Here is a 12,964-nt window from a genome sequence, read left to right as displayed (position 1 = left end):
TGTTTCGAATACATATTCTTTATTTTATAAAAATTATAAGTAGATTAGTTTCCTTTTCCAAAACCTGCACTATTTTTACGCAAGCCCAATAGATCTATATCAACCAATATGTGTTTAAATATGCATCTACATTTTTATGCAAATCTAGTTGAGAATTAAAATCTCAAAGGCTTGCAAGGCTCACTGTTATGTTAAACCATCACGACTCACCAGCGTTGCACTACTGTGTGACGCCGTAAAATCATACAGAGCCATTGTAAAATTCTCAAATTTTCCCTTTTTCCCGTATTTTAAATATGAAAATGCATTATTTATCCAAAAGGTTTTCTCGTTATATCTGTTTGTTACCGCTCTCTTTTTTTCTACTCTCACTCTACTCCTTCTGTCTTTTTTATGTCCTTCAGATTTGTTCTCTCTTCCTCTCACTCTCTCTCTCACTCTCTCTCCCTCGCTCTATCTCTCTCTCTCTCTCTCTCTCTCTCTCTCTCTCTTTCTCACACAAACACACACACACACACACACACACACACACACACACACACAAACACCCACTTTTTCTATCTCACTTCTTTTTACATTATTTTTTGTCGGACCTTCAAATACTAAAATTCTCTCTCTCTCTCTCTCTCTCTCTCTCTCTCTTTCTTTCTTTCTTTCTTTCTTTCTTTCTCTCTCTTTCTTTATCCCCCTGCCTTTTTCGAACGAACTCTTTTTTCTCTCTGTCTTTCTCTATTCTGTTCCTTCACGTAGACAACTCCCTCTCTCACCCCTCCTCTTACTCCTTCCCCCTCTCTCTTTTTCTATCTCTCTTCTCTCTAACTATATAATTCTTTATCTATCTATCTATTTCTATCTTTTTTATTCCCCTTCCCTTTTCATACTCTTTGCATACTCTCTTAAACTTCCTACGCCTCCCTCACTCTCTGCGCTCTCTCATTTTCTCACTTTTTTTTCTGCGCTCTTCGTACACCCTTTTTACTCCAATTTTTTTCTTTAACTTTCTTTCACACATTCTTTCTTTACCTCCCTATCATCGATCTTCTTTCTCATTCAATTTGGCTTAATTATTAAAAAGAGTTACAAATTATAAATTAAAAAATGCGAACGATATGATAGTCGTAGGTCGATATATTTACGTAAATTTTTTCTCGGCGAATTCTACTGTTCTTAAGGTGCTTTGGATGTTATGTGTCTATTTGTCATTTTGTTGTGTTTTCTTTCTATTCTTATTCTGGTCAGTAATATTTTATCCCATCTGCTGCTGCAGTATGAAGTTAAATGTGATTGATTTTTTTTTTGTTTACGCCATTTTTCTCATACAGCATTTCTGTAAGTGCTTTTAATATGATGGTTGGGCGTTTTCTGTAATTTTTCGTTCTCTTTCATCCCTAGAGTAAGCTGGTATCCAAATAAAGTAAACTTGATGATATCTTATCTCTAACGGTTTTATGACAAAAATAATCTTTTGAATAAATTTATGGTTGGCGTAGAGATATTTATTGGAGTTCATACATGCAAAGTATTAAAAAAAATACGAACATTTATTTTCTTCTATATGATGTTGGGTTTTGGACTGCGAGTCGTTGAACTCATGTTAACATTTATTTGCTTTCTTGGATTGTTGTGTTAAGACGCTTTTTCGTTCTGTAGTTCTATAGTTCGTTCTATGGTTAATCAAGCTTCTAATATCTTTCAACTAATGTTTATTAATAGTATTTCACAAGCGTATAAAGGTTATTTGTGAATTTCAGTTTTTGAACGGCGACAGTAGATGATATGGAACTACGTAATCAATATAAATTGGAAAAGATTTAAAAAAAAAATATGATAGATGAAACGGTTTTCTGAATTTGTTGGTAGGTGGCTACTTAGCTTCGGTTGAGTGAATAGCCATCTGAAATGCCCTTCGCGTAAAGAAAACAGGCATTTATAGTCGGTGAGGCAGAGCTTTCCCACCTCGGAGTCGCATCAATAAGACGAAAGGGGTTTCTGTTATCTCTTTCCAACCCGGCCACCGTCGTCTTTTATATTAGCCTGTCTATCAAAACTTGTTCACTGGTTTTTCACATTCCCGATGGAATCTGAGAGTAAAACTTCAACCTACATCCCTACTTTCCGACGAGTTATTTAACAATTCAACTTCGGGCGAAGATGTTTCTGATTGTTTTCTCACTTTTTGGATGGGGAAATATCAACCAGTGTTATTTTACCTTTGTACATATTTGTCGGGAAGATATTTTGGGCATTGACAAAAAATGATAAGAATTGGGTTAAATTTCAATGAATAAAAATACAGTTCAACTAACAGATAAATATTTTCATTATTAATAGCTACAGAGAAATCACGAATCTAAGGCAGAAAAACATCTTGTCGATGAGGGTAGAGGATTAGGTGTTGGTTATTCTTCACACAAACATAATTGTGATGGTCTGAGTTATTTGAGAATGGTATTTAAGACAGGGTCATACAATTTCACTTAATATTTTTGTAAAACTTGCAATCAATGATTCTTTTTATCTAAGGTTGAAACTTATATTGCTTAGTTGTTTTTGTCAGCTGTTAGTTAAAACGTCGAATGACTCAAAAACGAGTTGATGCCGGTCTGAAACGTTAATTTTTCAACGATTTTTTTTCTGTAACACATCTTCCAAAAACCTATTTTTGGACCCAAGCTCATACAATGTACTTGAAGCATTACTTGAAAAATTGAAAAAAAAGAACGCACCAAGCATTTTTCTTTAATTTTTTTTCGGCTTGAGAAACAAATCAATACATGTACAGTTTTAATAAATTTTACAGTTGGTTCCAACGATTCAGCTAACTGCTTGTCTTACCTAAGAGAAATACCTTTAGTGGAAAGAGTAATCGAATAGCTATTTTTAGACTTCTATCCATTAATCCTAGGCAAGTGACCATTTCATACCAAAAGATAGGGATTCTGTTTAGCTTAATTACCTCCTTTATATGGGAGCATCTTTTTGTGAATAGAATTGCTTTACATTTGGGAACAGCTATCTTTAATTGCTACTTGCAATTGTGAGGGGAACTAGGAAAGATCTTTAATTTAAGTGTCAGTGCAATAGCTGGGAATTTACACGCTATCAACCAGTACACTCCTGCCAAATAGTATTAAGTCCAAGAAGACAATACCAGTGTGCTATTTCGTGTTAAATTCCTCGGTGATTTTATTTACTACTCTAGCCAGTCGTGCTGTTGTGGAGAGACAAGGGCAGACCCTAACTGCTCTTCCCGCATGACGCCAGCTAAGGAAATACGATTTTCCATTCTGCAAAGTAATAAGTGTTCGGATATCTTAGCTATTTGACTTATCCTGTCGTTATTTTGTTTGTTTATAAACATGAGTTTTGAGACTACATTTTTTATTTTTTAATGACGTGATAAAATTAATAAATACGGGCTACAATTTTCTCGAATTGTACATGCAATGCTTGATTTCTTCTTCTTATTTTTTTTCCTAATAAATTAACTAATTACTTGCAGTTTTGCCATCGGATTTTTGTATGATGAGTAGAGATTGTCGCTAATCTCAAAAGTGTATTTGTTCTATATCCATCATTGGAAGACAGTAGTAGCTTGCTCGCATGTAAAGTACAATGTTGCGAATTGCGCTCATACACTAAGTAATGAAAATGAAATAATGGTTTAATAGCAATTTGAGGATCAAACCCTATCACATTTTTGGTCCATTCTTTACAGGGCGACTTTTTTCGTGTGCTATGTAGTCAACAGAGCTTTAAGTTTTAGTGCGTTATCTTTAAGTATCGCTTACTTACAAACCTCGGGCATCGTAGGCTGAAGGTCCCCCTCCCCGACAATGTAAGGGCTCGGGGAAGGAAGCGGACTACATAATAAAGTGTTCTGTTTATGCAGGACGTATTACCAACACGGGAAGGCTAAGGCTATATCATTGCTACTTTGTGATGAGTAGGACTATATAAAATCATCAACGTAGTCCAGAACACATTTATTCAGCTTAAGTAATTTATCAAGGATAAGAGAAAAAAGAGTCGAAACGACAATTTATCTCTAGAGAACGCCAGCCGCTATTTTACGAAGGGGTGACATCGTATTACGAACCACATTTATGAAAGAACTGTGCTGTTGGGAGGAATGAACGAGTTTTTTTAAGTAGGCTGAGAATTTTTTTTCGATTAAATTGTGAACTAACCCATCGTGCAATACTGTATCAAAGGACCTCTCAACGACTCATCAAAAGAATAGATCAGCAAAACTGTACTTCCTCAAAATTGAAATGTTAGGTGATCACCACAACTTTCTGTTGCTCTTGTGTTTTCAGTCCTAGGTGGAAGGCAAATTGATCGTGCTTATTATATTATTTACCCTTATGTATTGAGGTAGTTTTGTAAAAACCGAGGATGTAAAAGTTTTCAAAAAAACATTTGTAATTGAAACAATGAGACAGGGTTTTTAGTAGGATTGATGCCAACACGTTAGAAATCCGTAGAGCTTCCCCGGAATTAAAAACCGGGGAGCATTTCCCCACTTGGCCGAGGGGAATGTGGGTATTGTCGAGGGCGTCAAAAGCCCTCAGCCTCAAAATATCGCCTCCATAAAATTTAATTAAAAAGCCCGCGGAGGGCTGGCGAACCACCGGGCCGGGGATGTGTATGTGCGACGGACGTGGGAGCTGTCGGCGATATGTCTCCATTTTGGCTGGGCCAGAGGGGAAAGTCGCCTTAATTAAGTCGGAGGTCATCTGATAAGTGAATGCTTTGTCGATTTGCCAGTCAGTGGAAAAAACAGTTTTTTTAGAATATATATATATATCTATTCACAAGTATTTCCGAATGACATTTTTGGATCATGGATTTTGGAAAGAGCTTCTCTGCCCCAAAGATATTATACTAAATATGGACCTTCTGCTTTTCATATTTACTTATCCTACATGCATTACTCAAGGAGGCCTTAAAGTATATTTATTGAATAGGATGGATTGGAAACTTTAGTTTTCAATACGTTATATGTTTGTTACGAATGTACTTTTTCAACAATAGTTGCAGTCCTGATGAAGGAAATATTTTGCTCAAATGCTCGATGAGGAAACAATGTATGTATGTTTGTGTGTGTTCTTTTTACCCATCTAATACGTGCGAAGAACAACTTACATAATTTACTCCATTGGATAACCTTCATGCTATAAATTTAAAATGCACATAACAATATCATATCTAACCAGAACAACGAAAAACCCAGACTTACTCCATCAAGCACGCCGAAAGATAACAACCACATTTACCATTAAACACGGGTAAAAAGAAATATACTAAGCAAAATAACAAGCAAAACTAAAGATGATGAAATGTCAAAACGTGTATTTGAGTACATACCATTGAAGATAGGTAGATCATTATGACCAGAAACGGCCAAACTACAAATAATAATACAGATAAAGGGGCTGAATTTAACTGTTAAACAGATTGAGGTGTAATTAATGTCCAGGTCAAGTCGTTAAAACCTAATTTATGATTGTTGTAGAAGTCAATGTTTGCTCAACGACTTTAGTATGTTTCCCTGCTAGAGAAATATCGATCGTCTTATATTATAAAAGATCTTTTCTATTTATTTTCCATACAAATTACTGAAATTTTAGTTCTCATCGTGACACAATTTGTTTTGTATAAATTCTAATATATAATATCAAATTGAGTATTGATAAAAAAAAATATTATAATTTCAATGGGTTGTTAAATAATAGGTTAAAAATGTGTAACCCTTCCTAACATCCATAGGCTAGCGTACCAAGTTTATTATATTACTTGTTTTATTAAAAATAGCTCCATAAAAAACGAACAACATTCAAGTAAGCTGTGAAATAATTAAATATGCTATACTTACTTTTTTATATTCAGCAGTGATTTACGACTTAAATTATTATCTTATGGCGTTTTATTTTTATAACATTTTTATTTTTATTTCACGTCATGAAGCGCATTTTCCATCGTTAAAAAAAGGGTAAAGTACGGAGTTTAATAACAAAAAAGTTTGTAATTTAAAATGCATTCCAACTTTTTAACGTGAATATAGTATATTGTTTAAACACTGTATTATTAGACAAATTAGAAAATTTAAATTCGCACACAGAAAAAGGAATAGCAACAAATAATGACGATAAACTTATAAATTCGATACAATTCCCATAATGTTAGCAATAATAAATATCTGTTTGGTTTTGTTAGTCGTCTTCATTCTTTTCTATTATATTGCATATTCTATTATTCAATATATTCTATTACATCGACATACTTTTCTACATTTGATGCTTCCAAACTCTCACTTTTGAAGAATCCACAATCTTATTAACTCCGACTACGTTTTTTCTTTCTTTCATTTTCTCTTTTACATAACCTAATTATTCGGGAAAAAGTAAAAATATAAAAACATAAACACACACAAACACACATATTCTCTCTCTCTCTCTCTCTCTCTCTCTCTCTCTCTCTCTCTCTCTCTCTCTTGAATTTTCCCTCCATTTTGCCATTTTTCAAATGTCGTGTAATCGGATTGGATTCTCGACGACAAATGAAATGACCACGGAGAGCATTAGTGTAGTATACTTCATTTTAAATCATTAAATTCACTAATTTCGTGGTCCGCTTGACCAATTAATATATTACATTTAATTAAGGTTTTTAGTTGAGATAAAAAGTCAATGGCACGAGCGGGATTCGAAAATTCAAAAGGTGGGGTTGAGATGGGAAGTTAGTGTCCGAGTGGATCGAGGTCACGATAGCTCAAGTGGTAGAGCAGCGGCGTATCTAGCCGAAGATCGTGGGTTCGAATCCCGCTCGTGCCATTGACTTTTTTTATCTCAACTAAAAAAGTTAATTAATCAAATAATAATAGTGAAACTAACGAACATTCGGTATTATATAATATTCAAATAATTTAAGTAATTGTCCGATTTATTGTCGTTATTTAAGATTTTACTTATTTACATGCCTACTAAAATCAACTAGTTCACGCAGATAGGTATAAACATGTGTCTTTTTACATTAAAAATGTATGTTTATATGTAAAATCCATTTTTGAGTTAATTTACCCATAATTGTAGTGGGAGCCGTTCATTGGTTAATTATAATTTTCAGGCGGTAAACGTGAGTGAAAAACGGTTGTACCTTTGCGTTAAAACGCAAATTACAGCAAATTGATTAGGGGGAACAAGCTACAGTGGTCGGGGATGATGTTTTCCACTCGTTTTGCATATTGGAGAACACTATCAAATATATTCTATTTCGATACTGGGTTCTGGTGGGAACAAAATGTTATTTCAACCTGACCTCCTTCCTAAGTAATTGTTTGGTGCTATCATGTTGGTGTCCCTCAAAATGTCATATACTCAGAGAGCAACGCTATATTGGTTATTTAAAAACAAGAAACGTTACAAATTGGAAATTTAGAACATCCTATTTATATATTTTTTAATTTGTTTAAATTAGTTTTTAGTTTTTAATTACATAGTTGTATTTATTAATACATTTTTATTTTGCGCTTTACTATTATTCAAAAATTCGTAAGTATGTTGATTTCCAATATTGGGGTGCTGGAATCGTACACGGGACCGTTATATTAATGTTTTTTATTATGGTTTATGTTATCTACGTGACGATTCTATGACCGGTTCAATGTCATTTCTACTTTAGCGATTCGAGATAGTTCTACATCAATTAGTTATTTATCAGAAACCCAATGAAATCCCAAATGTTCAATAAATACGTAAATTTATTATCTAAAAATCAATTAAGCCAATATGTAAATGTAAATATTTAATTTGTTTTAAATTCAGGCCTGGCGGGCACTAAAGTTAATACAAAAACCCATTTAATTTTGTCGTCTGTCGGAAAATTTATTTGTTCTGACATATGTTTCACTGTTATTTATTATGATTATGGGTTAAGTGTTTACGTACTGCCAACGGCTATTAATTTTTTTGTGTATATTTTTCATTTCTTCGAACATCCACTCACTTTCAAAACATTCACTTTTGCACCTTTACACAAGTTAGGTTTAGGAAGGAATAAGTTATTCAACTGAAAACGTCAAAACAATTGGTTATTTGAGATTCAGAGGAATATAAATTATTTAATTTGTTAATTTTCCTACTCTATCTTAAATATAAATTTCCAATATGATAAATACCAGTCATTTTGATTTTCCTATTTTCCCGGGGTTTGCCACTCAGACGTATTTCGGCATTTCCCCAATTTCAATGAAATGAGTGTGTGTCGGTTTTGTGTTTGTTTCATCTCATTGGTAGTTGGGCATATCACAGACCACAGAAGGAAACATTTTTTAATCTAGACCCAAATTTTTACATTTTTTGTAGAAAAATTATACTGGTTACTTCAGACCCAGTTCAACTTAAAATTTCAAATACCAGCGAATATATACTGGCAAATCTTTTTAAACGACTTTTTACACTGACAAAAATGGTACAGCCGGTTTTTAAATTGATCAAAATGACGGAAGTTATGGAAAAAAAATGGCAACGTAATTTCGACGAGGAGCTGAATATTTTACTGTTTTGTACTTTATGTTCGCAAAAATCCAAATTCCTCTTTTCAAAATGTTGGAAAAAAATTAGAGATGTACTTCGGATTTACAATTTTAAGCCTTATCGCTCTCATCTTGACCACGGGCTTCGGCACTCTGATTATGACAGGTGTCTAACGTACGTTGCACAAATGTCGATTTGGGAGGCCTCAAGAAAACATTCTCCCTTACATCCTACGGACTGATCAATCCAAGTTCACCTCTAATGGAACAGTTGGAATTTTCGAACGTGGGCAGAGGAAAATCCGAGAATTTCGTATTCTTGTCGTCATTAGGTGGATCACAGTATCAACATTTGGCGTGGACCTCTCGGAAATAAATTAATTGGGTCTTATTTCGACGAAAATATTTTAAATGGAGCTGAGTTCCTCAATTTTTTGAAGGAGGTTTGACCAACCTTAGATGATGTTTCTTTGCGACAACGACCAAGAATGATTCATGCTGATGGATGACCCGCACACAATCTTTTGAGGTGAAACGTTATTTAAATCGTCACTTCCGGAATAGAAGGAAAAGACCTCATGCCATCTCTTGGTCTGCTCTGTCACCCGATTTAACTCCACCTGACTATTTTGGAGGGGCCATTTAAAAAACAGTGTCTACGCCAATCATAATCCAGCAACATCAGTTGAAAACTGCGACAAAGGATAAAAAAATGCTTGTCAATTAATCTCTCCTGACTCCATCGCTCTGAGCACAGGTGAAGAGAGGTTAAAAAGAGAAAATCCTTACATCGTTGCATTTCGAACATGAAATGTGTGTAAAACGTTGCAAATCAATTTTTTTCAAACATTTTGCCATAACTTTGTTATAATTTGACCAATATAAAATCAAATTGCACCATTGTTTTCAACGTGAAATATCCTTCAAAATGATTGGTCAGGATGTACAAAATCGTAGTGGGACTTTTGAAGTTGAAGTAGGCCTGAGGTACCATGAATAATTTTTTTCGTAAAAGGTAAAATTAAAACTAGATTGGACAATATTGATCACGTAGTTTTTTTTATAGCGTCATTGGTTCAAGAGAAATTCAGCCGGGCCATCTAAACAGAGCACCCTGTATAATTTTTAATAAATTAAGGTTTCAGTTGAAATAAAAAAGTCAGTGTCACAGGCGGGATTCGAACCCGCGTCCTTTGGCTCAAAACGCCGCTGCTCTACTGCTTGAGCTATCGTGACTTCGATTCTCTATGACACCAACTCTACATCTCAACCTACAACCGTTCGAATTTGCCCTCTTGAAGGCACGTTAGCTCAAGTGGTAGAGTAGCGGCGTCTCTAACCAAAGGTCGTGGGTTCGAATCCCGCTTGTGACACTGACTGTTTTATCTAAACGAAAACCTTAATTAATTGAAAAGAATTTATTTGGTCAAGCGAAACACGAAACCTAATAAATGTAAACCCTGTATAATTTAATTTTTAGTTTTATATATTTTTTTTTAAATTTGTGTTCGTTTTATTTATTTATCTAGCGTCATTGTTTCAACAGAAATTCAGCCGGGCCATCTAAAATATACACCATGTATAGTTCAAACATTTCCAGTCGGTTGGTATTTTTTTAGGAGGTATATAAAAAAAGTTGTTACGGCATAAAACTTATACATGTATAACTGATTTTTTGGATGTAAGTTATTTTTAATTTTTTGAAATATTGTATGAAAAAATATTTAAAACATTTTCTAGTTAAATCATAAAACAAAAATATTGGGTTGCTTTGAAATATCGATTATATCCATCTCCTTATCTTCCCTGAGTTCTGTCAGACAGGTTTCGGCATTTCGCCATGTAGTGTGCTTATCTCAGAGACGCAGTGAAGATTACAAAATGCAGAAACTCCTCTGAAAGAACACCCACAAAAAACCTCGGCATAACAAATTGTTTTGTAAGTACCGAATTTCAAATTCATCACCACGCAAACAACTTGGAAAACTTCACAATTTGCTTAGCTTGCCTACCATTTTTGTATTAGACAAAGAATAGACATATGAATCATTTACAATTTATTTATTGATAATATTTATTACTGTTGTGCTGTCGTTTGCAAACATAATAAGAATGATTCAACACTTAACAAAATTATTAGCAAAAAATATTAATCCTTTATTGATACTGTTTTAAATGTTGAACTACCAGGCCATACAAACAGGAACAAAATTGGAGAATTGTAATAAATGTGCGCATTTACATTTTGGAATCATTTTTAAATTGGCTAATCAAAAATTGCAACCAATTCCGTTTATCGTTTTTTATCTAAAAAATGGTTTAGGTTAAATGAAAACCACACAAACCAAAACAATTATCTACGAATTTTAAAACGACGACTGAAGAGTCTCAAAGTTACACATCCCATATGAAACAAAATGAACAAATTTGCAAATTTATTATCACATATCCTCTGGTTCGCGGTATGGTCCTGATAAGAACGCATAATCAGTTGTTACTGCCAAGCTTTCGACTTAAGGTCATCATTAGGACAAAACAATCTCAAAATTTTTGACTGTGGGCTTAAATAATTTAAATAAAATTCAAGAGAACTCTGTGTACAGTTGTTCTCTTTATCCTATAATTCGTTAGGTACTATAATTCTTGTACTTAGTAAATTGTATGACCATCATATACTAACATACTAACTGTACCAACTGTCAATCGGGAAAATTGTTCTGACTTCTCCTGTTGCGAACTCTCGCAAAAGATTACTTAAAGAAATAAGCAAAACCAATTAAAAATAATAGATACACAAGTCGCATCTCCTGTTGTAAATTACCAAGGACTCGTTTGTCAAGATATTCTTGTTTGAATACAAATTGCCTCATTAAAGTCATAAAACGATTATTTAGTTAAACTTACACAGACATTTTAAATAATATATTTTCGACGAAAATGAACACTTACATATCGCCAGCTGAGATGGTCATATTTGGTTCTGGGTACACGCCTTCAGCGTAGCATTTCACCATGACGTTGGATTCATTTTGCGTAAATGTTAACTGCATGTCTTTTTCAGGAACTGCAACATAAAATAATCAATGAACATTTCTTGAAACAATATTTCCTCTAAACATAGATTTTTTCATGTGTCTATGTTTCTAACGGTATATGATAGGATAGCTACACACACACACANCATATATACATACATATATATATATATATATATATATATATATATATAAATGTAAAATATGCACGAGGGTTCTCAATATTAGAGGTCATATCAACCATCGGGTGTCGGTGTTTTTGAAAAAAAAAAATTTGTAAGTAAATCAGTGCCACTACATTCGAACTCGGGACCTTTACTTTACAGTGATTAAGCCGTGACACGTTTACCTTTGCGACCACGGACGGTTTTTGGTTTTTTATCGTATATCTTTTATAGCGTAAATCATAAGTGAAGTAAATTTTATAAATTACTAACTATTACATATTAAAAAAACCATATTGTGGTGAATAATATTTGAAATGGTCGAAGTTAAATTTATAAATTTATTTTCTAAACCGAAGGAAAAATAATAATAAGTCCCATTTGTTACAGTTAAATGACCCACCCTTCTGCTGTTACAGCAAACCTACCCTCTGTAGAAAAGCAGGGATATTACCGTATTTCAACCAGGTCTTCTGTCACTGACGCAAGAATATTCCATTTGAGAGGGGCTAGTCGGATATACACTGAGAGGCAAAAAAAAAAAAAAAATGGCCACCCTCATTTTTTAGTAAATACTTGCAATCGTTATAATGTTTATTTTTGGTTGTTTACTGGATATTAAAATATATACGAGATATAACTAAATAAAAAATTAATTTGAGTAAAACAATTTTACCAAAATTGTTGCTAAGGAAAGAACGAAGAAAATATTCAATTGAGTACTGAGTTTTTTTTATCCCCTCGCGTTGATTATAGCTTGCTTTCGACATGGCATTAATTTTATGAGTTTTGAACATAGTCCTGCGGAATATTTTTATACTTCTCCAACAGCGCCATTCTTAATTCCAAACATAGAATAAAAGCCCTTTCCAAGAAGCCACCGATACTATCGTAGCTGTGTGGCGCCTTGTATTGTCATGAATAAAAATAAACCTTCGTCAATGGGTGTCATACAAAAAAACCTCTTTTGATAACATAACATCAATGTATCCCCTACTGTAATGGAACTCGATGAAGAACAAGTTTGTGCGAACTTCCATACAAGGGCCTGCCAAAAACATAACCTTCATGGCTTCTCCGATGTGAAGATGATGCCGGGATATATCGCTCTTCTGTTCTTCTCCAAACCCTCTCTACGCCGTCAGAAGGACCTGTTACAAAACCCTGCCTCATCCGAAGATTGTAGTCCAATCTTGCTCAGACCAATTGATGTAATTTTTTGCGTAACT

The 12,964-nt window shown here is 33.9% G+C and overlaps 1 protein-coding gene across 3 annotated transcripts in view; it reads right to left on the bottom strand.

Annotated features, from left to right (window-relative positions):
- Window positions 1-11,595, bottom strand: part of LOC106673435 — an 83,002-nt gene extending 71,407 nt beyond the window's left edge. For all 3 annotated transcript variants that reach the window (XR_001341389.2, XM_014405539.2, XM_014405540.2), the window contains exon 1: window positions 11,486-11,595. Coding sequence is in view for 2 of the 3 variants with exons in the window: in XM_014405539.2 (XP_014261025.1) it covers window positions 11,486-11,586 (101 nt within the window). In the remaining variant the exon portion in view is untranslated. The remainder of the gene's footprint in view (window positions 1-11,485) is intronic.
- Window positions 11,596-12,964: the final 1,369 nt, after the last annotated feature.

This window comes from Cimex lectularius, unplaced genomic scaffold (assembly GCF_000648675.2).
Source record: "Cimex lectularius strain Harlan isolate CLEC.00 unplaced genomic scaffold, Clec_2.1 scaffold399, whole genome shotgun sequence".
In the NCBI taxonomy this organism is placed as follows: Eukaryota; Metazoa; Arthropoda; class Insecta; order Hemiptera; family Cimicidae; genus Cimex; species Cimex lectularius.
This window is presented reverse-complemented; position numbering and strand designations above follow the sequence as displayed.